General features: G+C 44.5%; 1 protein-coding gene across 1 annotated transcript; it reads left to right on the forward strand.

Moving 5' to 3' along the window:
• The first annotated feature begins 66 nt into the window (after positions 1 to 66).
• On the forward strand, positions 67 to 27,776 carry LOC142663001 (uncharacterized). Its single transcript, XM_075841295.1, has 9 exons — positions 67 to 710; positions 6,737 to 6,861; positions 6,934 to 7,089; positions 7,206 to 7,361; positions 9,358 to 9,475; positions 10,499 to 10,596; positions 10,850 to 10,961; positions 16,328 to 17,015; positions 26,205 to 27,776. The coding sequence occupies exons 2-9, from the start codon at positions 6,781 to 6,783 to the stop codon at positions 27,043 to 27,045; spliced, it is 2,250 nt and encodes a 749-aa protein (XP_075697410.1). The 5' UTR covers positions 67 to 710; positions 6,737 to 6,780; the 3' UTR covers positions 27,046 to 27,776.

Raw genomic sequence — 27,776 nt, forward strand, 5'->3', positions numbered from 1 at the left:
GTGACATGTCACCAAGGGGTTTTGATGGCAGTTCATTTGTCCAAAACCAATTTGGGCCAGCCTGCACTAAATAGGATGTGTGGCATCGCTATCTGTGTGTCGGCAGTATTAGATTAGTGGCCCAAAGTCATTTAACCCTTCAAATCACACTCTTGGTTGCCCACTTTGATGCCCATTTTTGTGCCGGATATTCCTGTTTTTTGGGTGGTTTCAACATTATTCTCCCGGACACCCGACTCATAATAATAAATATAATCTTCATTTATAGAGCTCCAACATATTCCGCAGCACTTCAAAATTCAGAGGGAACACGTATAGACGATATCAGATATTACATGATGACAAACAAGATGAGTGAGGACCCTGATCACAAGAGCTTACAATCTATAAGGAAATAAGGGGGACACAAAATGTAAGAAGTGTTTGTCAGTACATCGCTCCTCCATCTTTTCAACACAGGGGGCAGTAACATAAAGCTGCAGGAGCCGTCACCAGCCGGTATCTGTGTATGACGGACATGAGGTGTATTGGGGTGCGAGGGATGCTGCCGAATGACGGGGGTCAAGTTCTCATGACTAATGTAAAGGGGGGGAGTTAGATTAGGGAATGTTACAACTCCATGACTCCTCCCACACATGTGACTGATCACATGATCATGACATCATCAAAGGTCCTTTAGCCCACTGAGGTCTTACATCTGCTGATAAGTGGTGAGTATTATTTATTGTTCCTGTGATGGTTACATTGTGTATAATAATATATCTATATGTCGTATGTGTATTATAGACTGTGTATATCTGTCTCCTTCCTCTGTGGATTATAAGCCCATGCGGGCAGTGCCAGTGCCTTCACTCCTGTCCCAGTATGTTACTCAATAAGCCGATGTTTTTATTGTCTCAGGTTGTGTATTGAAACCCTTCTGTATTTCCTATGTACAGTGCCCAGGAATTAATGGTGCTTTAAAATAAATAATACATATATCTAAAGTGTGTATCATGTATAGTGTATATCTACAGTGTGTATTGTATACACTGTGTATATCTATAGTGTGTTTTGTATACAGTGTATAGATCTATAGCGTGTATTGTATACAGTGTATAGATCTATAGCGTGTATGGTATAAAGTGTATAGATCTATAGCGTGTATTATATACACTGTGTAGATCTATGGCGTGTATTGTATACAGTGTATAGATCTATAGTGTGTATTGTATACAGTGTATTGATCTATAGCGTGTATTGTATACAGTGTATAGATCTATAGCGTGTATTGTATACAGTGTATAGATCTATAGCGTGTGTGTGTATATATATATATATATATATATGTGTATATATATATATTATATTAGGACAGGGTTGTATACAATGTTGTTATATATCTGTATCTATAGACATGAAATAGGTGTGTGTGTGTATACATAGTGTGTATTATATACAGTGTATATCTATATTGTGTGTATATATAGTACATGGTCATATATAATGTAAAGTGTTTAGCTGTAGTGTGTGTGTGTGTGTGTATATATATATATATATATATATATAGTTAGTACAGGATTGTAGGTTATGTATCTGTATCTATAGATATATAACATAGGTGTGTTATATACAGTGTATACCTATAGTGTGTGTGTGTGTGTGTGTATATAGTACAGGGTTAAGGCAGATACACACGAACGTTGCGTTTTTGCGCGCGCAAACAACGCTGCGTTTTGCGCGCGCAAAAACCATTTGACAGCTTCGTGTGTCATCCGTGTCTGATGCGCGGCTGCGTGATTTTCGCGTAGCCGCCATCATAGAGATGAGGCTAGTCGACGGCCGTCACTGTCCAAGGTGCTGAAAGAGCTAACTGATCGGCAGTAACTCTTTCAGCACCCTCGACAGTGAATGCCAAACACAATATCGCAAAACCTGTAGAAAAAAAGAAAAAGTTCGTACTTACCGAGAACTTCCCGGCCGTTGCCTTGGTGACGCGTCCTTGGTGACGCGCCTCTCTTGACATCGGGCCCCACCTCCCTGGATGACGCGCCAGTCCATGTGACCGCTGCAGCCTGTGCTTGGCCTGTGATTGGCTGGAGCTGTCACTTGGACTTAATTGTCATCCCGGGAGGTCAGACTGGAGGAAGACGCCGGGAATTATCGGTAAGTCAGAACTTAGTTTTTTTTTCTACAGGTTCATGTATATTGGGATCGGAAGTCACGGTCCATGGTGCTGAAACAGTTTAACTCTTTCAGCACCATGGACAGTGACTATCTCCTGACGTCGCGTACCGATAATTTTTTGGCCGGGTTCGGCCGAACCCGGTGAAGTTCGGTTCGCTTGTCCGGCTTCGCTCATCGCAAAGACACTCCGTTTGGATGTTCGGAAACAGAAAAGCACGTGGTGCTTTTCTGTTTTCATTCATCCTTTTCACTGCTGTTGCGCGAATCACGCTCGTCCCACGGAAGTGCTTCCGTGTGGTGCGCGTGATTTTCACGCACCCATTGACTTCAATGGGTGCGTGATGCGCGAAATACGCAGTTATTGAACCTGTCGCGCTTTTTGCGCAGCAGACAAACGCTGCGCAAAAAGCACGGACTGTCTGTACTGCCCCATAGACTTGTATTGGTCCATGCGTGCCGCGTGAAAACCACGCGGCCCGCACGGACCGAATACACGCTCGTGTGAATCCCCCCTTATACATAGCTTTAGCATACCTCCCAACTTTTGAATTCGGAAAAGATGGACATTTTAAGCCACGCCCAATATCCCGCATAAACAGATCAAATCACGGCCAGAACCTTCTGCAAATAACACGCGCACATTCTCACTGCGGATCTCTGGACTGTCTGGATATCACAGATGTTATGGATCCGGTTATATCGTCTTTGTGTTACTTTTCCTATCTTGGGTATAACATTTGCTCATCACGGCGGCAGCAGCTGCAGGACAAACCAAAAAGCTGAGAACAATGAAAGTCAAGAGGGAGACCCTGTGGTGGATGACTCTTAAATTGACAGGTAGCAGAGTTACATGATGGGGATTTTGTTTTCTAGTTGTGTAACTCTGCTACCGGTCAATGGAAAAATCATCCACCAGAACCCCCCTGTGGATGGCCCCGGACTCAGCCCCCCTGTGGATGGCCCCGGACTCAGCCCCCCTGTGGATGGCCCCGGACTCAGCCCCCCTGTGGATGGCTCCGGACTCAGCCCCCCTGTGGATGGCTCCGGACACAGCCCCCCTGTGGATGGCTCCGGACACAGCCCCCCTGTAGATGCCACATTGCCACCAGAACTGAGAGCGGTAGAGGTAGCCAGCCCTACTGCTGCCACTCTCCGCTCTGCTTTTGAAATCACTCACCGTCAGAAGTCAGGAGTCCTGCAGCGGCGTTCTCACTGGTGTCGATGCCGGCCCGGGAATGAACCAGTCCAGTCACCTGACCGATGAGGTCAGGTGACCGTACTGGTCCACTCCCGTGCCGGCATCGATCGCAGTGAGAACACCGCCGCAAGACTCCTGCCTTCTTCTGATCGCTGCTGCAGTCAGCAGCGATCAGCTGTTTGGATGCAGCGACCAGCGGGACATTTTGCAGACTGCCGGGACGGTTGGGAGGTATGGCTTTAGTATATTATATCTGTGTATGTATAGATATGTAATATAGGTGCATATATAATGTGTATTATGTACAGTGTATATCTATAGTGTGTGTGTGTGTGTGTGTATAGTATAAGGTTGTATATAATGTTAGTTTGTTATCCACTGAAAGGCCTCTATATTAGGGACACCTTCCCTTTTAATGATTGGAGCTCCCCTGTATGAAAATTAGACACATAACCCCCAACTTTGAACAAGGCCTGGTCATTGATTCTAGATTAGCCTGGGCCAGCCCGTCATTCCTAAGCACAAATGGGCAATAACCGCAGACGACCAGTTAGAGTGCCATTACTGTCTTAAGGGAAACAGAAAGGAAAGACTCCAGTGGGCAAAAGGCAGCGAAAATAAATCGCCTGGTCAGAGAAATCCAGATTTCTGTAGCACCATGCTGATGGGAGGGTCAGAATTTGGTGCAAGCAGCATGAATCGATGAACCCTTCCTGTCAGGTGTGAACAGTACTGGCTGGTGAAGGTGGAGTAATGGTGTGGGGATTATTTTCTTGGCGCACCCTGGCCTAGTATATACATACTAATCCTTCTCAATGATTAGAATATCATCAAAAAGTTAATTTATTTCAGTAATTCAATTCAAAAGTGTCTCTCATATATTCTATAGATTCATTACACACAGAGGGATCTATTTCCAGCATTTTTTTTCTTTTAATGTTGATGATTATGGTAACAGTTAATGAAAACCCAAAATTTTGTGTCTCAGAAAATTAGAATATTAAATAAGCCAAATTTTAAAAATGATTTTTAATACCGAAATGTCGTCCTACTGAAAAGTCTGTCCAGTATCTGCCCTCAATACGTGGTCGGGGCTCCGAATCTGCATGAATTACTGCATCAATGTAGCATGGCATGGAGGCGATCAGCCTGTGGCATTGCTGAGGTGTTATCAATTCCGCGTGGCATGGAGGCGATCAGCCTGTGGCACTGCTGAGGTGTTATCAATGTGGCATGGAGGCGATCAGCCTGTGGCACTGCTGAGGTGTAATCAATGCGGCGTGGCATGGGGGCGATCAGCCTGTGGCACTGCTGAGGTGTAATCAATGCGGCGTGGCATGGGGGCGATCAGCCTGTGGCACTGCTGAGGTGTAATCAATGCGGCATGGCATGGGGGCGATCAGCCTGTGGCACTGCTGAGGTGTAATCAATGCGGCATGGCATGGAGGCGATCAGCCTGTGGCACTGCTGAGGTGTTATCAATGCGGCGTGGCATGGAGACGATCAGCCTGTGGCACTGCTGAGGTGTTATGGAAGCCCAGGTTGCTTTGATATCGGCCTTCAGCTCGTCTGTATTGCTGGGTTTGGTGTCTTCCATCTTCCTCTTGACAATATCCTATAGATTCTCTATGGGGTTTAGATCAGGCGAGTTTGCTGGCCAATCACGCACAGTGATACTGTGGTTATTACACCAGGTATCGGTACTTGTGGGCAGGTGCCAAGTCCTGCTGGAAAATGAAATCAACATCTCCATAAATCTGATCAGCAGAGGGAAGCATGAAGTGCTAGGAAATGTCCTGCTAGACGCTGCGTTGACTCTGGACTTAATATAACACAGTGGACAAACACCAGCAAACTATACCCAAACCATCACTGGCTGTGCAAACTTCACACTGGACCGCAGGACACTTAGATTGATGCCTCTCCACTCTTCCTCCAGACTCTGGGGCCGAGATTTCCAAATGAAATGCAAAATTTACTTTCATCTGAAAACAGAACTGTGGACACTGAGCAGCAGACCCGTCCTTTGTCTCCTTAGCCCGGGTAAGACGCTTCTGACGTTGTCTCAAGGAATGCGACGGTTGTAGCCCGTGTCCTGGATATGTCTGTATGTGGTGGCTCTTGAAGCACTGACTCCAGCCACAGTCCTCTCCTATTGAATCTCCACCAGATTCTTGAATGGCCTTTTCTTGACAATCCTTTCAAGGCTGCTGTAAAGGATCTGCCAGACACAGCTTCTGTGTCGACGCCTGTGGGTAATCAGTCTGCACCTGCTCCTAAGTCTGAGAGAGTGACACGATCTTCTACCAGTCAGGCTGGGAGGCTGAGGAGTGGGAGAGCCTATCACAGCCTGGCCAGACGGAGCTAGCTCCCGCCCTCTGTCTATTTATACCTGCATTTCCTGCTCCTCCTTTGCCTGTGATTCTGTTTCCTCGCTCTGCTGCTTGAACATTTTGTCCTCTGCTTCATTTTGACCCTGGCTTTACTGACAATTCTCCTGCTCTGCGTTTGGTACCTCGTACACTCCTGGTTTGACTCGGCTCGTTCACTACTCTCATTGCTCACGGTGCTACCGTGGGCAACTGCGCCATTTCCCTAACTTCTGTGTATCCTTGTCTGTTTGTCCGTCGTGCACTTATTGAGCGTGTTGAGCGTCGCCCAGTTGTACGCCGTCGCCTAGGACGGACGGTGCAAGTAGGCAGGGACTGAGTGGCGGGTAGATTAGGGCTCACCTGTCTGTCTCCCTACCCCGTCATTACAGCTGCGGTTATCCCTGTTGCTTGTGCACCTTTTTCTACCACACTTTTTTCCTTCCTCTCCATTATATGCTTGGATACAGCTCTCTGTGAACAGCCAGCTTCTTTATCAATGTCCTTTTGTGGCTTACCCTCCTTGTGGAGGGTGTCAATGACTTGACAGTTGTCCAGAAGACAGTCAGCATCTTCCCCATGATTGTGTAACCTACTGAACCAGACTGTTGGACCATTTAAAGGCTTAGGAAACCAATGCAGGTGTTGTGTTGATTCGCTGATTACAGTGTCACACCATGAGTGACCAATCTTCAACTTTTACCCAATATTCTAATTTTCACAGAGACGAAATTTTGGGTTTTCATGAACTGTTCCCATAATCATCAACATTAAAAGAAAAAAAATGCTACACACCAACACACTAGAGGGAAACATTCAATGTAACTGAATGGTAGCCTTAAACACATGGCTCCTACAGTTTCCTCCAATAGTTAATGTTCATTAAGAGGCTGTGCTCTTTTTAGTTTATATATTCCAGTATGAATTTTCCTTTATAACTTCCAATTAGTGGGATCGTATACTTCATATAGAATGTTTTATAACTTGCTCTCGTTTCCCTCAGGTTTCTTAAGGAGAAAAATAGATCTTCTCCTGACTGACCTTCTAATGATGGACAAGAACAGAAATGGGATGACTGAGAGAATATTAAACCTCACCCTAGAGATGATCTACCTGCTGACTGGAGAGGTGAGGGATTCTGGGAAGACGGGAGAGGTGAAGGGAATATATAAAGTGACATCAATATCTCTCCATTTACAGGATTACATAGTAGTGAAGAAGAGAACTGAAGAGGGTGAAGGATGGAGCAGGAACCAGGTTCCTATCACGATGTCTCCACCTCAATCACTAATACATAAGAAAGATCAGGAGATCCTGGACCTGACCAACAAGATCACTGAACTGCTGACTGGCGAGGTGAGGGATTCTGGGAATTATATCCCATGTCATGACTTGTATCTTAATACATCAAGCACATGACGGGAGAGGTGACGGGAATGTATAAAGTGACATCAATGTCTCTCCATGTACAGGATAACACAGAAGTGAAGAAGAGAACTGAAGAGGGTGAAGGATGGAGCAGGAACCAGGTTCCTATCACGATGTCTCCACCTCAATCACTAATACATAAGAAAGATCAGGAGATCCTGGACCTGACCAACAAGATCACTGAGCTGCTGACTGGAGAGGTGAGGACTGCTGGGAATACCGGGAGGGAGGTGTGTGAATGACGACTATAACCTTGTGTGTGGATGACGACTATAACCTTGTGTGTGGGTGACGACTGTAACCTTGTGTGTGGGTGACGACTGTAACCTTGTGTGTGGATGACGACTGTAACCTTGTGTGTGGATGCCGACTATAACCTTGTGTGTGGATGACGACTGTAACCTTGTGTGTGGATGACGACTGTAACCTTGTGTGTGGATGATGACTGTAACCTTGTGTGTGGGTGACGACTGTAACCTTGTGTGTGGGTGACGACTGTAACCTTGTGTGTGGGTGACGACTGTAACCTTGTGTGTGGGTGACGACTGTAACCTTGTGTGTGGATGACGACTGTAACCTTGTGTGTGGATGACGACGATAACCTTGTGTGTGAATGACGACTATAACCTTGTGTGTGGATGATGATGACGACGATAACCTTGTGTGTGGATGACGACTATAACCTTGTGTGTGGATGACGACTATAACCTTGTGTGTGGATGACGACTATAACCTTGTGTGTGGATGACGACTATAACCTTGTGTGTGGATGACGACTATAACCTTGTGTGTGGATGACGACTATAACCTTGTGTGTGGATGACTACTATAACCTTGTGTGTGGATGATGACTACTGTAACCTTGCGTGTGGATGATGACTACTGTAACCTTGTGTGTGTGTGTGTGTGTGTGTGTTGTGTGTGTATCAAGCCGTTCAAGCTAGGACCTTAAATAATATCTAACACTTTGCTTTAAAAACCAAAGACCATGGGGGGGGACGACTAGTTTGGGTCCCATTCAAGATATTGCAAAAGAGAGGCGGGCACGACCAATTGATATCTAGGTCAGCATGTAAGGAAATACCATATCAAGCTAGAAATAAATGTATAAAAGACTGCACCTCTTAGATTGTAGCAAAATCTATATTCCATAACAATAAGAAAAAACATTTTAAAAACAATTAAAAAGTGTGCAAACATGTGACTAACCAGACCTTCAATATGGAGAAAAGCAAATAACCAAATATATAATACAACCTAAAAGAAAAAGTGATAGCATAACCCAGTACCTGGGCAGCGAAGTTGAATAATCCCATATAAATAAACCATGCAGTATCAAGGATGCAAAAAATTAAAAAATGGTTTAGAGGTTTTTGTAAACAGGCCTGTTCAATGCCCCATGGCTCCATTTGGGTAAAGGAACCCCATGGCACAGTACTGGCATCTTTTCCATGGGTGAGTTTCTAGTCACTATACGTCTGTTTAACCAGATTGCCCATAGACTAAAAATGTCCGGACGGTCCGCGCTTGATGGGGTTTGCCCATCAGGGATGTTTATGGCATGTCCACAGAATATGCCATAGTTGTCAGATAGTTGCGGATCTCACCTCTGGGACCTGCAATTATCACTAGAACGGGGCCCCCTAAACCCCGTTCTACCTTTCTCTGTTTCAGCTGCCACTTGTAATTTCCGACAGTGTAATCAGAGAACAGCGTAGCTCGCTGAGCTTCGCTGTTTCCGTAACTGCCTTACATTTCTATGGGAATTACGAGCGTATGTCAATGAGCTACGCTGTTTTCGGATTACATGGTCAAAAATTACAGGAACCGAGAAAGGTAGTATGTGGTTAAGGGGGCCCCATTCTAGAGATAGGTTTGAGGCCCAGAGGTGGGACCCGCATCAATCTGACGTTTATGGCATATCCTGTGGAGATGCCATAAATGTCCCTAATGGGCAAACCCCCTCCAACCCTAATGGGCGAACCGTCCGGACATTTATAGTCTTTGGGCAATCCGCAACTGCTTAAACAGACGTAAAGTGGGTAGGAACTCACTCATGAAAAATCTGCCAGTACCGTGCCATGGGATTCCTTTATCCAAATGGAGCCATGAGGTATTAAACAGGCCTGTGTAGAAAAAAATAATCCCGTGGATGACCCCTATTCCCCACTGAGTTTGTATGTTTATGTGATTCAGGTTCCTATAAGGTGTCAGGATGTCACTGTCCATTTCTCCATGGAGGAGTGGGAGTATATAGAAGGACACAAGGATCAGTATGATGACATCATGGATAATCCGACTACCACATCACCAGGTAAGAAAATAACTTGTCCTTAAAGGGGTTGTCCGAGATTCAAGAAATGAAACGGATCACAGGAAATGTTATAAAATAAAAAAGCAAACATTACTCGCTTGGTAAATCATGTCCTAGTTTACTTTCCTGGAGTGATAACATGCCATGAATATACGTGACCGCTGCAGCCAACCACTGTTATTACTCTGAGAAAGTAACCAAAGACCAGTAGGGGGCACCGGAGCATCGATGTGGGATCGGCAGGGGCTTGAACGCAGAAATGTCATGTGTTTTTTTTTGTTTTGTTTTTTTATTACATCAGGTTCTTTTCTTAAATTTTCGGACAACCCCTTTTAAATGAAAACTTTAGTTCACAAAGCACAGCCTTATAACAATTTAGTTTTCTTAGGCTGTTCGTGCATATACGTTTTTTGCTGTAGTTAACAATTTTTATATGCTTCTTTTTTTTAAATTATCCAATATATTTCTGTGATAAAAAAAACATCAAATTCTGCGGCATCACTGCAATAAAAATGGCATGTGTGAATAACGCAAAAAAAAAACTGTAGTAGTTCATAAATGGCAGAAAAGTATAAAAAACTGAGGCCATTTTTGGAAATTAAAGGTCTGCTACAATTTACAGGTCAGTTAAGTTGTGGAATTGCCACGTGTTACATGTGGATTCCAACTGATTATCACATATAAACAATGTCCCAATTTTCTTAATATTGACATGAAATTTTCGCGTTTAGTTGGCTAAAATTGCATCTAAATTTTTAAAAGGCGTACAACTTTTAAAAAAATCTAGTGCATTTCTAATTTTCTGTTTGAATTACCTTTTACGCTGGCTATAAGCAGCCATACAATTTGAACTCTGCTTTGCACCTTTTTTTTTAAATGTTTTTTGACAAGTAAGGCAAAATTTAGCAAATTTTGTCCCAAATTTTTTGTTGTTTTAAAGGTGACTTTTAAACCCATGCAATTTATGCCAAAATCTGCCATTACATGAATAATTGTGGATTACGGTCACTGTGTTTTCTGCAGTTGAACCCAATAAGGAAGAAACACCAGAGAGATATCCCAGTCCTCTATACTCCAAGAATGATCCAGAGGAGAATCGGAATGTCCCACAGGATCATCAGGTAGATGGAATTACTAAATGCTGTCTCAGGTCATTAATTTAGCATTATTCTATTTTTTGTTCTTAAAATATTTAGGGAGATGATGAACTGAAATTAGGAGTTTATTATCTAACTATCTAATGTAAATATATACGGCTGCCATCTAATATTTTGTTATCATGATCGGCGGTGGTGTAAAATTTTTGGTTTCTTTTTTAACTTTTCCAACGGTTTTCTTAATTTTACATAATTTGTTCCATATGTGGTGAATTAGGTTACACATCTGACTGATATAAAAACTGAAGACATAAGAGAAGCAGAAGAAGAGACACATGAGGATGTAACTCCGTGTAAGGAGGAGGAAATTCCTATAGACATCAGCACCGGTAAATGATAAGCATTAAATGCTGTAAAAGGTCACATATTCTTGTTCAGTCTTGACAGTAATTTTTTATTCTATTTACTTCTTTGTCATGTGGGGGCCCTGGACCCATTATCCCATATTAGGTCCCATGAACACGACCGTAAAATCGTCTGTAATTACGGGTCCATTAATTTCTATGGCCTACGGGAGTGTGTCTGTGCCGTAGAAACCTGCCGAAAAAAATAGGACATGTCCTATTTTTTTTACTTTACGGATCATGCTCCTAGAATTTATAATGGGAGCACGGCTCGTAAAAACAGCCGGCTGTGCCCGTAATTATGAGTCGTAATTAAGGGCACGGTCGTGTGCATGAAGCCTTAGACTCCTGCTTCTCATCTAATTTCTTGCCATTGCATTCTACCTGACAGTAGAATATTAAACACAAACCTGGAGGCAGACCTAGAAAGCACTGATAACAATATTTAGGTAAGCAAGAGGTTATAATCATTCCGCACCATCAACGCTATAAAAATACTAGTATACATTAAATAATACCATTGTGCACGTGTAATACAGTGAAGGAAATAAGTATTTGATCCCTTGCTGATTTTGTACGTTTGCCCACTGTCAAAGTCATGAACAGTCTAAAATTTTTAGGCTAGGTTAATTTTACCAGTGAGAGATAGATTATATAAAAAAACAACAGAAAATCACATTGTCAAAATTATATATATTTATTTGCATTGTGCACAGAGAAATAATTATTTGAGCCCTTTGGCAAACAAGACTTAATACTTGGTGGCAAAACCCTTGTTGGCAAGCACAGCAGTCAGACGTTTTTTGTAGTTGATGATGAGGTTTGCACACATGTTAGATGGAATTTTGGCCCACTCCTCTTTGCAGATCATCTGTAAATCATTTAGATTTCGAGGCTGTCGCTTGGCAACTCGGATCTTCAGCTCCCTCCATAAGTTTTTGATGGGATTAAGGTCTGGAGACTGGCTAGGCCACTCCATGACCTTAATGTGCTTCTTTTTGAGCCACTCCTTTGTTGCCTTGGCTGTATGTTTCGGGTCATTGTCGTGCTGGAAGACCCAGCCACGAGCCATTTTTAATGTCCTGGTGGAGGGAAGGAGGTTGTCACTCAGGATTTGACGGTACATGGCTCCATCCATTCTCCCATTGATGCGGTGAAGTAGTCCTGTGCCCTTAGCAGAGAAACACCGCCAAAACATAATGTTTCCACCTCCATGTTTGATAGTGGGGACAGTGTTCTTTGGGTCATAGGCAGCATTTCTCTTCCTCCAAACACGGAGAGTTGAGTTAATGCCAAAGAGCTCAATTTTAGTCTCATCTGACCACAGCACCTTCTCCCAATCACTCTCAGAATCATCCAGATGTTCATTTGCAAACTTCAGACGGGCCAGTACATGTGCCTTCTTGAGCAGGGGGACCTTGCGGGCACTGCAGGAATTTAAAGCATTACGGCATAATGTGTTACCAATGGTTTTCTTGGTGACTGTGGTCCCAGCTGCCTTGAGATCATTAACAAGTTCCCCCCGTGTAGTTTTCGACTGAGCTCTCACCTTCCTCAGGATCAAGGATACCCCACGAGGTGAGATTTTGCATGGAGCCCCAGATCGATGTCGATTGACAGTCATTTTGTATGTCTTCCATTTTCTTACTATTGCACCAACAGTTGTCTCCTTCTCACCCAGCGTCTTACTTATGGTTTTGTAGCCCATTCCAGCCTTGTGCAGGTCTATGATCTTGTCCCTGACATCCTTAGAAAGCTCTTTGGTCTTGCCCATGTTGTAGAGGTTAGGTAGAGGTTAGAGTCAGACTGATTAATTGAGTCTGTGGACAGGAGTCTTTTATACAGGTGACCATTTAAGACAGCTGTCGTTAATGCAGGCACCAAGTTGATTTGGAGCGTGTAACTGGTCTGGAGGAGGCTGAACTCTTAATGGTTGGTAGGGGACCAAATACTTATTTCTCTGTGCACAATGCAAATAAATATATATAATTTTGACTATGTGATTTTCTTCTTTTTTTAAAATATAATCTATCTCTCACTGGTAAAATTAACCTAGCCTAAAAATTCTAGACTGTTCATGTCTTTGACAGTGGGCAAACTTACAAAATCAGCAAGGGATCAAATACTTATTTCCTTCTCTGTATATATAATGTATGTGTGTGTATCAGTGTGTTTGATTGATTTTATTAAAAAATATTTTTACTTTTTGAGATACAGCTGCTTTGTATCCTGTATCCGTCAGGTCAGCAGGACTGACCGAATCAGTGACACGCAGGATTCACCTCAAATCTATCACATCTAAGATTAAAATTTAGCGCAGGGCCCGTTTCACTGATCCCGTCAGTCCTGCTGACCTGACTGATACAGGATACAAAGCAGCTGTATTTTAAAAAGCAAAAAGATTTTTTAATAAAACGTAATTACAAAGTTGCACCAAACACACATTTTTATAAAAAAAAAAAAATATATAATAACTGCTGAGAGCTCTATGGGGGGGGGGGGGGAGAGAGTTATACTGCAAGGGGTCTTACCATCTGACTGCAGGCAGAGGGCTCTAGGAATAATCCCGCCTTCCCCCATAGGGTCCTCCGTAGTTACTATAATGCAAGGGGGGGGGGGTTGAGCGTCTAACTGACTGAAGAGAGCTCTATGGGAGGAAACTATTATCCCCCCATAGAGCTAGCTGCCATCAGTTAGATGGTTAGCCCTCCCCCTTACTGCATAATCCCCCACCTAGCGTCGGCCAGTGACTCTAACCAGTTCAGGAGTGGGCTATTTTGAGCCTTCAGGACCAGACACCGTTTAGACATTTTTAGCACGCATTAGTTAAATGGCTATAACTTTTTTATTTGTTGGGCTAACGACGTGAGTTTTGCAACGTTTTTTTCCGTAGACAATGCAGGTTTCTTTTTTTATCGTTTTTATACACACCTTTTTTTGCGATTTTAGAATTTTTATTCATAAAGTTTGAAAATAATAGTAAAAAATTAAGCTTTTTTACGTTTCAGCTATTTTGTTTTTGGTAATAACATAGTTTTACCCTAAAATAGACCTTTTATTTGTAATCGTCATTGTTTACCGTAAATTTTAATATATTACATGTCTATATTAGGGTAATTGGGTCAGCGCTAGCGTTACAACAATGATTGGCGGGGGAACGTTTTTTCTGGGGTGGGTATTTTATGTATATTTATTATTTAATTTTTTTTTGCACTTTACTTTACTATTATTTTATTACTATGGTCTGTCCCTCAAAGGTCAAAAAAGACCTTTGGGGAACTTTTATATACTTTTTTTCTTTCTTTTACACCATGTTTTTCCACTGTAACTGGGGCTTCACAGCATCCCCAGTTACAGGGGAAATCAGCCCTCTCATAGTGACGATTGTCACTAATAGGGCTGTGCTTGGTCTACTAAGACCCAGCAGCAGTCTGTCAGTAATGGCACCCGGCGATCATGTGACCAGTCACATGATCACCGGGAGGAATAGAGACAGCGCCGCTGTTGCTGTCTCTATTCCTATACACAGCGTTCATTGAGCGCTGTGTAAAAAGACATCGGAGAAGACAGAAGCAGCTAAAGCTGCTTCTATCTTCTCCTCAGGGTCCCCGGCAGTCACTGACAGCCGGAGACCCGACATTCAGCTGCCCGATAGTGCGGGCAGCAAGTTAAAACCAGAGCCGTAAAAAGTCTATGGCTCGGGTTTTAAGGACCCTGACCGCTGGCCGTAAAAATACAGCCAGCGGTCGGGAACCAGTTGGGCAGGAGGCTAAATCGGCAGCCAGTACTAACCTCAGCGACTGTGACCGCCCGCCCAGCTCTTCTCTTCCAGCTTTGGAGTAACAGAACAGCCATCCGTCGCTGTTCTGTTACTTAATGGCAGCGCCCGCACTGTCAGGGAGGCGTGTCCTAAGCACTAGCAGACATTTTTTTATAAGACTATGTGCGGTTCGGGCTGCCATGGGCCCACTGGGAGCCTCGGGCCCCGGGCGGCCGCCCGAACCGCCCATATGATAATCCGCCACTGGCCCTGGGCTATTACCCAAATTTGAGCCCCCCCTTCTCCGCTGCCGCGCGTAACTATTTTTAACACTACCTTTTTTTGCAAGCATTAACAAATGGGTGTTACGATTCCCCTTGTCAAAGGATTGTGTCCCTACATACTGACAGTCTGCAACCATCGCTGACAGTATCACACTGTGCAAGGACACATCCTTCTGATAGGGGAATGGTAACACCCATTTGTGTATCCTGGACTGCACAATGACTTTTTGTGAAATACAAGTATTTCCTATAATAAACGAGTCAGGAGAGGTGATAGATTGTTTATAAATGCAGTGACTCACAGGTGACTTCTCAGATTCTAGTAGATTTTTTTTCTTTTTTTTTTCTTTCTTCTCCATCCGGTCCGCATTACGAGTTCTCCTGGCCATGACCCATTTCTGCAGAATTTTCCACTCAGATGTCTTAGGCTCCTCACTTTTCTAAAACTTCCACACCTATAAACGAAGATCAAATTCTACACTGTGCCCCTAAATATAATCGCACCATACAATTAGTCCCTAAGTAAAATAGTACCAAACACTGTGCCCCTGAATATAATTGCCAAACACTAAAGTAAAGCACCACATACACTGTGCCCCTTGTAGATAGCACAACACACAGCACCCATGGATATAGCGCCACCCCCTGCAGTTAGTACCACACTTACCTGTCTCCGTTCCAGCGCTATCCTCTTCTCAGACGACGAAGGCCAGGTCTCTTCTGACCAGGCCGCACCTAGGAAAACGACACAAGCGGCGCGATGATGTCATCTCAATGATGTCATCACACCGCCTACATAAAAAAGGCAGAATTGCGAGGATGGGAACCGATGGTTCCCTTGCTAGCGATGTCAATTGTATCCACGTCCTTTGGACGCAGATACAATTTATTCCAGGGGCCTCCAGTTTTGTCACTATTTTTGCCACGATTCATGGCAAAAACGTGACAAAACTGCAATGGGGTCTTTGGGTGGACATGGGCACCCCAGGAGCCTCGAGTCCCGGGTGGCCGCCGATAAGAGACCTATGGAGATCTGCCACTGACTACACCCCTTAGGGCATTTATATAGTTGTGTAGTGAGCATTTTAAACCCACAGGTGTTTTATAGAATATATAAAAATTGGGCAGTGAAGATGAAAAACACATTTTTTGAATATTGACTGTGTAATGATAAAAATAGAGAAGTTATTTTATGGGTTGAAAATTGTTTGTCATTGTATGGGAAGCACCATGTAGGAATTTTTTAAAATATCTAATTTATTGTGTTTTGCAAAAGATTAATTATAACCTGTTTCTATTTGCAACAGATAAATGCACCAAAAATGTGGCGGGACATCTTCTTCTTTTATCTCCAGATTATGAAGAAAAATCTAGCATTATCACAGAAGATAATTGTGGGAAACCTTCCACAACACTTTTTACCACAAATACGCTGTTTGTCCTTCACAGCGGAAATCTATCTACTGATCCCACTAATCACAAGGAACCTTCATCTGGTCAATCACAGATTGTTAAACAAATTACAGGCTATAAATGGCGCAAAATATTTACATGTTCTGAATGTGGGAAACATTTTAAAAGCAAATATATTCTTTCTATGCACGAAAGAAGTCATACAGATGAGAGGCCATTTTCGTGTTCGGAATGTGAAAAATGTTATCGCCGGAAATCGCATCTCACTGTGCATTACAAAAGGCATACAGGAGAGAAGCCATATTCATGTTCAGAATGTGGGAAATGTTTTATACAGAAATCAGTTCTTGTTCAGCACCAGAGAATTCATACAGGAGAGAAGCCATTTTTATGTTCAGAATGTGGGAAATGTTTTGGCCAAAAGTACGATCTTCTTAATCATCGGTTAATCCACACAGGGGAGAAGCCATTTTCATGTTCAGTATGTGGGAAATGTTATAACCATAGATCAGCTCTTGCTCAGCATAAGAAGCGAAGCCATTTTAATGTTCAGAGTGTAGCAAATGTTTTACCACAGATATAGTGCTCCAGGGAAAGCAATTGGATTAAAAAAAATATTATCAGAATTCTCTTTTATTTTTAAAGGAGTTGTCTCATTACGAGCACCATGTCCACCAGAGCGGAAGCGCTAGTAACGACCTCCTTCCCCTCTATGATGTCCATATTTTCTAATAGGTCATATAGACTGGGGTTGTCCTGAGGGGACAACACCTTTAACTCTTGTGTATGTGTTGTATATCCCATCAAATTGAAATGGCGTACTGTTGAGCAAACATCAGAACTTGACTCCCTGTTCAGCTCAAGACACCCTGCAGCATTACACCGCGTCAGCAAGAACTCCAAGGCCCCTATCATCTTTCTGACCATAAGGACACAAGACGCCTTGCTTGCTGTTCCCTACTGACGGTCATTAGTGCCCGAGAAAAAAATGCAGTCCGTACATAGGCCCAACACAATAAATAGTGGGAGACATGCCATCACAACCTTTAGCGCACTTACCACTATTTCTTCCACCGATCCTGCATCTAGGTCCCACATTCGGGATCTCCACTACCTGCTAACATAACACTGACTCATAAGATCCCTCCAGGCCTAACCCCATAACATGGCTTCCTTGTACTGACACCCACATCTTCCACGTAACGGTTCACAACAGGGCATTACACAGTATTACCTCTGTCCCATTGAGCATATAAATGTTTTTACATTACTGCCTCAGCTTGACACAGGTGTTTTACACCATAATGCCACACTACCTGGCTCGTCCTCCCTAAACCAGCCTTAACACTCAGTACTGTTAACACTACCTCCTAAGGGCTCATTCAGACGAGCATATATGTTGTCCATGTGACGGCCGTTAAAACAACGGCCATCACACGGACTCGTACTTCAAAAGGGCCGTTCACACGACCGTTGTTTCAACAGAGCGTGTGAAGGGTCCGTGAAAAAATAGGATGTCCTATTTTTCTAGCGCTTTATGCATCCCTCTATAGGCTCTATTCTATGGGGGATGCAGAACGGGTACACCTAGGATGTGAAAAACAACAGTTTGCTACGTTCATCTGAATGTAGCCTTAGTGGCTTACTTTGAGTAACTCTAACCTACTAGTGATGCTTAAGCTGGCCATACACTAGAGATTTTGGTCAACTGAAAAGGACCATTTAGACCAGGGGTCTCAAACACACGGCCCGTGGGCCGCATTCGGCCCCTGGGGCTGTCATCTGCGGCCCCTGGGGCTGTCATCTCTGCTCCGAGACTCTGGAATTCCCTGACATCGCTGTTCGCATATGAACAGCGATGTCCGGGGCTTCCCCAGAGCCGGAGTCCCGTGCAGAGCGCTAGTATAGGCTCTGCTCTGGGACTCTGTGGAATTCCCTGACATCGGTGTCCATGTTTGGACACACGATGTCTGGGGCTTCCCCAGAGCCAGAGTCCCGGGCAGAGCGCTATTATCGGCTCTGCTCCAGGACTTTGTGGAATTCCCTGACATCGGTGTCCATGTTTGGACACACGATGTCTGGGGCTTCCCCAGAACCAGAGTCCCAGGCAGAGCGCTAGTATAGGCTCTGCTCTGGGACCCTGGGGAAGCCTCTGCCATCGCTGTACATACATCGACAATGATGTTAGGGGCTTCCCCAGAGCAGGAATCCCAGTGATGTCAGGTGTAAAGCTGGAGTCCCAGGAAGAGCCTACTAGCGCTCTGCCCGGGACTCCAGTTCAGGGGTTGCCCCTGACATCTCTGTCCATATATGGACAGTGATGTCAGGAGCAGAGCTGGAATCACAGGCAGAGTTCTAGAAGCGGCTCTGCTCCGGGACTCCAGCTCTGGGCAAGCCTCAGACATCACTGTGGCAGCATTCGCGGAGGGCACTGTGGCAGCATTCGCGAAGGGCACTGTGGCAGCATCCGCGGAGGGCACGGTGGCAGCATCCGCGGAGGGCAAGGTGGCAGCATGTACAAAGGACACTGTGGCATTATCTAGGTGTGTGTTGCATTATCTACAGAGGGCACTGTGGCATTATCTACAGAGGGCACTGTGGCATTATCTACAGAGGGCACTGTGGCATTATCTAGGGGTGTGTTGCATTATCTACAAAGGGCACTGCGGCAGCATCCACAGAGGGCACTGCGGCAGCATCCACAGAGGGCACTGCGGCAGCATCCACAGAGGGCACTGCGGCACTATCTAAAAAGGGGCTGCCCAATCTTGACGTGTGTTTGCCAAATGCTGCTAACTGAGCTGCTGGACTGCATTTAGCGACACTTAAACTGGAAAACTGGATTGTTGAAATAAGCACATGGAGAAATATCTCAAATTTTAAACCTAGCGGTATTATTATAGTAGTGTAGTGTTTTTATAATTATAGTAATATAGTGTTATAGTAGTTCAAATAACTATTTGATTAACAATAATTTTGTAATGTATCAAATTTGAAAGTAATTCGGCCCGACCATTTCACATTTTTTCTATATGCGGCCCACTTACCTGGCCGAGTTTGAGACCCCTGATTTAGACCATTTTTTACCCAACATCGGCGCCTCTTCGTGACCTGAATGAGCGTGATACTCGCTGACTGAAAATAGATATCTATGAAAAAGTTGATCTGCCATGTTTGATTCTTAAAGAGGTTGTCAGGTGCAGTCTCGTGAAGTCGTTTGTTCCACACAACCGATCTGCATCCCATCAGTAGAAGCCCAGACTAAGATACAGTTCAAAAAACCTACAAAGCGGAACAAAGAGAAGGCTAAACGGATTATATATATTCCAATATATAAATAACAGAAACCCCAGCGCCGTTAAATGCACTAAGGCCCTATTCACATGACAGGGATTCCCGGCCGTGTGACGGCCGTTCTTTGAACGGCCGTCACGCGGCCGCAGCAGGAACAATAGACACGCTCTATTTTTGACCGTTCTACAGGCCGCCCAGCTCCCATAGAAGTCTATGGGGCCGTGTAAAGCACGACTGTCACTCGGATGTGATCCGACTGACGGCCGAGTTTTCTGCCGCTCGTTCGCTCTCTTCTCCTCTCAGTGCATGTGAAGAAGAGGAGGGTAATTTTAACTCCCTGTAGGAGCGGAATCTCCAATCCCCGGCCACAGCATTGCCGAAGCTTTGGCCGAGGATTCCGCTCCAGGAGAAGTCCCTGACTTCACTGTCTATATATGGACCGTGATGGCAGAGACTTCTCTTGGCCCGATCCCCTACTCCTGAAACGAAATCCCCGACGGTGTGGCCGGTGTTTCCGCTCCAGGAGAAGTCCCTGACTTCATTGTCCATATATTGACACAGTGACTTCAGGGACTTCTGAAGCGGAATCCACGGCGCTGTGGCCAGTGTTTCCGCACCAGGAGAAATTCCTGACTTCACTGTCCATATATGGACAACGTGATGTCAGGGACTTCTGTAGCGGAATCCACGGTGCTGTGGCCAGTGTTTCCGCACCAGGAGAAGTTCCTGACTTCACTGTCCATATATGGACACAGTGACGGCAGGGACTTCTTATGCAGAATCCACAGCGCTGTGGCCGGTGTTTCCACTCTAGGAGAAGTCCCTGACTTCACTTTCCATATATGGACATTGAAGTCAGGGACTTCTCCTGCAACGGTCCCCTACAGTGGTGCTATCTACAGGAAGGTAGTGGGTGCCATCTATGGAGGGGGGGGGGGGTTCTATGTAAAAGGGTGCTGTGTAGAGCTACCTACAGGGGGTGTGTGTCGCTACCTACAGGGGGACTGTATGGTTCTACCTACAGGGGGCTTTGTGGCATTACCTACAGGGAGGCTTGGGGGTAGCCCCTGACATCTCTTTCCATATATGGACACTGATGTCAGGGGCTTCCCCAGAGATGGAGTACCGGAGCAGAGTCTTTACTAGCGCTCTGCCCAAGACTTCAGCTCTGCTCCGGACAACTCTTTCCTTATAAGGACAGTGATGTCAGGAGCAGAGCAGGAGTCCAAGGGAGCTGACCGGGTCTATGGCTCTGGGGTTGCCCCTGACAACATTGTCCATATATGGACAGTGACGTCAGCATATTCTTCTGAAGTGGAATCCCCAGTCAGAGCATCGGCAATGCTTTGGCTTGGGATTCCACTCCTAGGGGGAGCCCCAAAGATGCTTACTACAGGGAGGTGGTCTGTGTGGCTCTACCTAGGAGGGGGGCTGTATGGCCCTACCTGAGAGGTAGGGGCTGGTCTGGTCCACTCCAGGGCCATCACCGACTCCATTCAGAACGCCGCCGCAAGACCGCCTGCCTTCTAACGGTGAGTGACGTCAGGAAGAGCGGAGAGTGGTAGCAGTAGGCTACCTCTCCGCCCTGGCGTCAGTGTGGCACAAAGTACAAGGGAGATGGGGGTTGTGTGTCACTATGTAGGAGGAGGGAGGGGGGTTGTGTGTCACTATGTACAAGGGGGGGGAGGGGGGTTGTGTGGCACTATGTATAAGTGGGGGAGGGGGTTGTGTGGCGCTATTTACAGGGGGCTGTGTGTGGCACTATTTACAGGGGGCTGTGTATGGCACTATTTACAAAGCGGGCTGTGTCTGGCTCTATCTACACACAGCCCCCCCTTGTAAATACTAACTTTATTGTGATATTGATATACTGATTTTTTGTTTTGCAGGTTCCGCTGGACTGTTTGGACTACGCCGTAGATTAGTTGGACTACTGAGATGATCTACATTTTTTTTTAAAATAAAATTGTGAAAGAGGGTTGTGTGGGGGAGTTCTGATTTCAATAAAAAAATATTTTCTTATGTTTTTTTTTTTAATACTTTATAAGCGCCCTGGTAATGGCAGTTGTCTGATTGACAATGTCCATTACTAAGGTGGAGCTTTGTTTTAGCCAGTAAAAAGGCTGCAACTAACCCCCCATTATTACCACGGTACCCAACGCCACCAGGGGTGCTGGGAAGAGTCGGGTACGATCCAGTATCTGACCATCTGTAGTGATGGGCGGGCACTGGGGTGGCAGCAGGCTGGTATTATGAGGCTGGGAAGGGCCAAAAACCATGGCCCTCCCCACCCTTGTAATGCTAGGCTGCTGCTATAATGTACTATGAAAAATGTTGTTTAAAAAAAACAAAGAGAACTACGTGGGGTCCCCTCCATTTTCATAACCACCCAAATACAACATAGCAGCAGCAGGCTAGCATTACCAGGGTGGGAAAGACCACTGTTTCCGGCCTCTCCCTGCCTAATACTACCAGACTGTGGCTGCCTCAGTGCCCGCCCATCACTACAGATGGTCAGGTACTGGACCGTACCCGGCTCTTCCCAGCACCCCTGTTGGCGGTGGGTACCGGGGTAATATTGGGGGGTTGGTTGCAGCCTTTTTACTGGCTCACACTAAGCCCCACCTTCGTAATGGACGCGGTCAATCAGACAACTGCCATTACCAAGGCGCTATTAAAGTATTAAAAAAACAGAGACATAAGAAAATATTTTCTATTGAAATAAGAACTCCCCCACACAACCCTCTTTGACCATTTTATTTGAAAAAAAAGAATCATCGAAGTAGTCCACCGAATCTGCGACGTAGTCCAAACAGTCTTGTGGAACCTGCAAAACAAAAAAAAATTAAGTTAGTAATATGAAGAATAAAAAAAAATGTCTCCTCACCTCCAGCGACTTCTTCCCGGCGCTGCAATAGAACTGTCAATGAAAACTAATTCCCCTTCATGTAACTCTGCTACCTGTCAGCTGAAAAGTCATCCACCACAGGGAAAAATGTTTCCCCATCATGTCTGATTCCCAGGTGTTTCTTTGTGGTATTCCATCATGGGGAAACATTTTGGGGATGATTTTTCCCACGACTGGTAGCAGAGTTACACAACTGGAAATACAATTCCCCATCATGTAACTCTGCCACCTATCAATTGAAAAGTCATCCACCACAGGGTCTCCCTCTTGATTTTCATTGTTCTCAGTCTTTTGGTTTGTCCTGCCACTTCTGCTGCCGCGATGAACAAATGTTATATCCAAGATAGGAAAAGTAACACAAAGACGACATAACCGGATCCATAATGTCTGTGATATCCAGACAGTCTAGAGATCCGCAGTGACAATGTGCTCTTCTTATTTGAAAAAGAATCTGGGCGTGATTTGATGTGCTTATGCGGGATATTGGGCATGGTTAGGGGGTGTGGCTTAACATGTCTCTCTTTTCCAAATTCAATAGTTGGGAGGTATGATTTAAAGAGAACCTTTCATCTCCCCATACATGTTCAGCTGAGTGCAGTATGTAATGGAGAGGGCTGCACAAACCCTGGGAACTTTAATTTTTTTTTCTACCTCCCTCCGTTATTTAGATATCGGTGCCGTTATATTTGGCGCTTGATATTTAAAATAACCCCCTGAACAGTCAATGGGGCGTGGACTGGCAAGGGACTGCGACACTGTCAAATCAGATATGGACAGTGCCACAGCAAGAGCGAGGAGAGCGTGTCTTTTCACCCGAACTGACAAGGGGGCGTGTCACTGCTACGGACAGTGTAAGAGCTGTGGAGAGGGCTCATCTCTTCAGCTCTTGTGAAAGATGAGTCTTGTTCTTTATCTGCCAAACTGGCAAGGGGGCGTGTCACTGCTACGGACTGTGTAAGAGCTGGGGAGCGCTTATGTTGTCCGTAGCAGAGACGCGCCCCCTTGCCAGTTCGGTAGACAATACAAGACTGATCTCTCGCAAAAGCTGAAGAGATGAGATTGCGCATGCGCGCGCTCCTCACCACAGCTCTAAGGGTATGGTCACACGACAACGCCAAATTACGTCTGAAATTACGGAGCTGTTTTCAGGAGAAAACAGCTCCTGAATTTCAGACGTTTTTACAAGTGCACACGTTTTTCGCGGTGTCTTTTACTGACGTAATTGGAGCCGTTTTTCATTGGAGTCAATGAAAAACGGCTCCAATTACGTCCCAAGAAGTGTCCTGCACTTCTTTGACACAGCCGTAATTTTACGCGCCGTCTTATGACAGTGACGCGTAAAATGACAGCTCGTCTGCACAGAACATCGTAAGACCCATTGCAAACAATGGGCAGATGTTTGCCGACGTATTGGAGCTGTCTTTTCAAGCATAATTTGAGGTCGTGTGCACATACCCTTACACTGTCCGTAGCAGTGACACGCCCCCTTGCCAGTTCGGGAGAAGACTAATCTTGAAAGCTGAAGAGTGAGAGCGTGTGTGTGTGTGCGCGCACACACTCTCTCCTCGCTCTTGCTGTAACACTGTCCATATCTGATTAGACAGTGTCACAGCCATAGTAACACGCCCCCTTGCCAGTACACGTCCCGTTGACTGTTCAGGGGGTTATTTAAATATCGGGTGCCAAATATAACAGCACCGATATCTAAATAACAGAGGGGGGTAGAAAAAAAATGTGAAGTGCCCCAGGGTTTGTTCAGCCCTCCCCATTACATACTGCTCTCAGCTGCACATGTATGGGGAGGTGAAAGGTTCTCTTTAAGGCCTAATTTGGTGATTTACACAGCACTGGTCAACAAATGTAGAGGCTCTGAGGTCAAATAGTAAAAGAAACCCCGAGAAGTAACCCCATTTTGAAAACTACACCCATCAAGACATTTATCAAGGGGTGTAGTGAGCCTTTTGACTCTACAAGTTTTTTTTTAAAAAACATTTTTTACCTCGCCTGTCAAAAAATGGAAGACAAGGTGATCAAAAAGTTATATGTACCAAAAAAACAGTACCAGTAAACACAACAGCTCGCCCTGCAAAAAATAACCCTCACACCGCTCAATCGATGAAAATATAAAGTTATGGCTCCCTGAATATGGTGAAACAAAATAATATATATTTTTCTTTTTAACATATATTTTTCTTTGTAAAAGTAGTAAAATATTTAAAAAAAACTAGATAAATTTGGTATCGCCGTAATTGTATTGACCAGCAGAATAAAGTGTCAGATTTTGCTTGATTGGTTTTTTGTCGCAAAGACCCAGAGGCACCAGTACAGTAAAGACCCCTTAAATGAGACTTCATTTTGGAAACTACATCCAGTGGCAGATTAAATAGATCATAGACCCTGGGCTGTTACCCAAATTTGAGCCCCCCTTCTCTGCTGCTGCGCCATAACTATTTTTAACACTACCTATTTGTGCAAGAATTAACAAATGGGTGTTACGATTCCCCTTGTCAAAGGATTCTGGCCCTACATGCTGTCAGTCTCCAACCATCGCTGACAGTATTGCACTGTGCAGGGACACATCCTTGTGATAGGAGAATGGTAACACCCATTTGTCTGCCAGTCCTGGACTGCACAATGACTTTTTGTGAAATACAAGGATTTCCTATAATAAACGAGTCAGGAGAGATGACAAATTGTCTATAAATGCAGTGACTCACAGGTGACTTCTCAGATTCTAGTAGTTTTTTGTTTTTTTTCCTTTCTTCTCTATCCGTTCCAGACCGCATGACGAGTTCTCCTGGCCATGGCCAATTTCTGCAGAATTTTCCACTCAGATGTCTTAGGCTCCTCACTTTTCCAACATTTCCACACCTATAAACGAAGATCAAATTCTCATGGTTCCACATAGCACCATATAATTCGTCCCCAAGTAAAATAGTACCAAACACTGTGCCACTGAATATAATTGTCAAACACTAAAGTAAAGCACCGCATACACTGTGCCCCCTGTAGATAGCGCAACACACAGTGCCCTCTGTGGATAGCGCCACACACAGCACCCATGGATATAGCGCCACCCCCTCAGTTAGTAACACACTTACCTGTGCCCGTTCCAGCACTATCCTCTTCTCTGACGATGAAGGCCAGGTCTCTTCTGACCAGGCCGCACCAAGGAAAACAACGCAAGCGGCGCGATGATGTCATCTCGATGATGTTGTCGCACCGCCTACATAAAAAAAGGCCAAATGGTGGGGAATGGAACCGACGGTACCCTTACTAGTGATGTCAATTGTATCCACGTCCTTTGGACGCAGATACAATTTATTCCAGGGGCCTCCAGTTTTGTCACTGTTTTTGCCACGATTCGTGGCAAAAACGTGACAAAACTGCAATGTGGTCTTTGGGTTGACATGGGCACCCCAGGAGCCAAAAGTCCCGGGCTGCCGCCGATAAGGGACTTATGGAGATATGCCTTTGGGCATTTATATAGTTGTGTAGTGAGCATTTTGACCCCACAGGTGTTTTATAGATTTTATTAAAATTGGGCAGTGAAAATGAAAAACACATTTTTTGAATATTGACTGTGTAATGATAAAAATAGAGAAGTTATTTTATGGGTTGAAAATGGTTTTAGTCGTATGGGAAGCACCATGTAGGAATTTTTTAAAATATCTAATTTATTGTGTTTTGCAAAAGATTAATTATATCCTGTTTCTATTTCCAACAGATAAATGCACCAAAAATGTGATGGGACATCTTTTATCTCCAGATTATGAAGAAAAATCCAACAATATCACTGAAGATTATTGTGGGAAACCTTCCACAACACCTTTTACCACAAATATGCTGTTTGTCCTTCACAGCGGAGATCTATCTACTGATCCCACTAATCACAAGGAACCTTCATATGGTCAATCACAGATTGTTAAACAAAGTACAGGCGATAAAGGGGGCAAAATATTTCCATGTTCTGAATGTGGGAAACATTTTAAAAGGAAATCTATTATTTCTATGCACAAAAGAATTCACAGAGATGAGAGGCCATTTTCGTGTTCGGAATGTGAAAAATGTTATCGCCGGAAATCAGATCTCACTGTGCATCACAGAAGGCATACAGGAGAGAAACCATATTCATGTTCAGAATGTGGGAAATGTTTTATACAGAAATCAGTCTTTGTTCAGCATCAGAGAATTCATACAGGGGAGAAGCAATTTTCATGTTCAGAATGTGGGAAATGTTTTAGCCAAAAGTCCGATCTTCTTAATCATCAGTTAATCCACACAGGGGAGAAGCCATTTTCATGTTCAGTATGTGGGAAATGTTATAACCATAGATCACCTCTTGCTCAGCATAAGAAGCGAAGTTATTTTAATGTTCAGTGTGTAGCAAATGTTTTACCACAGATATAGTGCTCCAGGGAAAGCAATTGGATTAAAAAAAATATCTGAATTCTTTTTATTTTTAAAGGAGTTGTCTCATTACGAGCACCATGTCCACCAGAGCGGAAGTGCTAGTAACGACCTCCTTCCCCTCTATGATGTCCATATTTTCTAATAGGTCATATAGACAAGGGTTGTCCTGAGGGGACAACACCTTTTACTCTTGTGTATGTGTTGTATATCCCATCAAATTGAAATGGTGTAAGGTTGAGCCAACATCAGAACTTGGCTCCCTGTTCAGCTCAAGACACCCTGCAGCATTACACCGCGTCAGCAAGAACTCCAAGGCCCCTATCGTCTTTCTGACCATAAGGACACAAGAAACCTTGCTTGCTGTTCCCTACTGAGGGTCATTAGTGCCCGAGAAAAAAATGCAGTCCGTACATAGGCCCAACACAATAAATAGTGGGAGACATGCCATCACAACCTTTAGCGCACTTACGCTGTATTTGCTCCACCGATTCTGCATCCAGGTCCCACATTAGGGATATCAACTACCTACTAACATAGCACTGACTCATAAGATCCCTCCAGGCCTAACCCCATAACATGGCTTCCTTGTACCGACACCCACATATTCCAAGTAACGCTTCACAACAGGGCATTACACAGTGTTACCTCTGTCCCATTGAGCATATAAATGTTTTCACATTACTGCCTCAGCTTGACGCAGGTGGTTTACACCCTAAGGGTATGTGCAC

This window comes from Rhinoderma darwinii, chromosome 11, assembly GCF_050947455.1.
Source record: "Rhinoderma darwinii isolate aRhiDar2 chromosome 11, aRhiDar2.hap1, whole genome shotgun sequence".
Lineage (NCBI taxonomy): Eukaryota > Metazoa > Chordata > Amphibia > Anura > Rhinodermatidae > Rhinoderma > Rhinoderma darwinii.

Bases quoted from the DNA above. Each gene is read 5' to 3' on its own strand.
- LOC142663001 (XM_075841295.1), top strand. From the start codon at position 6,781: ATGATGGACAAGAACAGAAATGGGATGACTGAGAGAATATTAAACCTC. The intron at 7,362-9,357 runs GTGAGGACTGCT...TATGTGATTCAG, and splicing joins CTGAGCTGCTGACTGGAGAG to GTTCCTATAAGGTGTCAGGA. The intron at 9,476-10,498 runs GTAAGAAAATAA...TGTTTTCTGCAG, and splicing joins TCCGACTACCACATCACCAG to TTGAACCCAATAAGGAAGAA.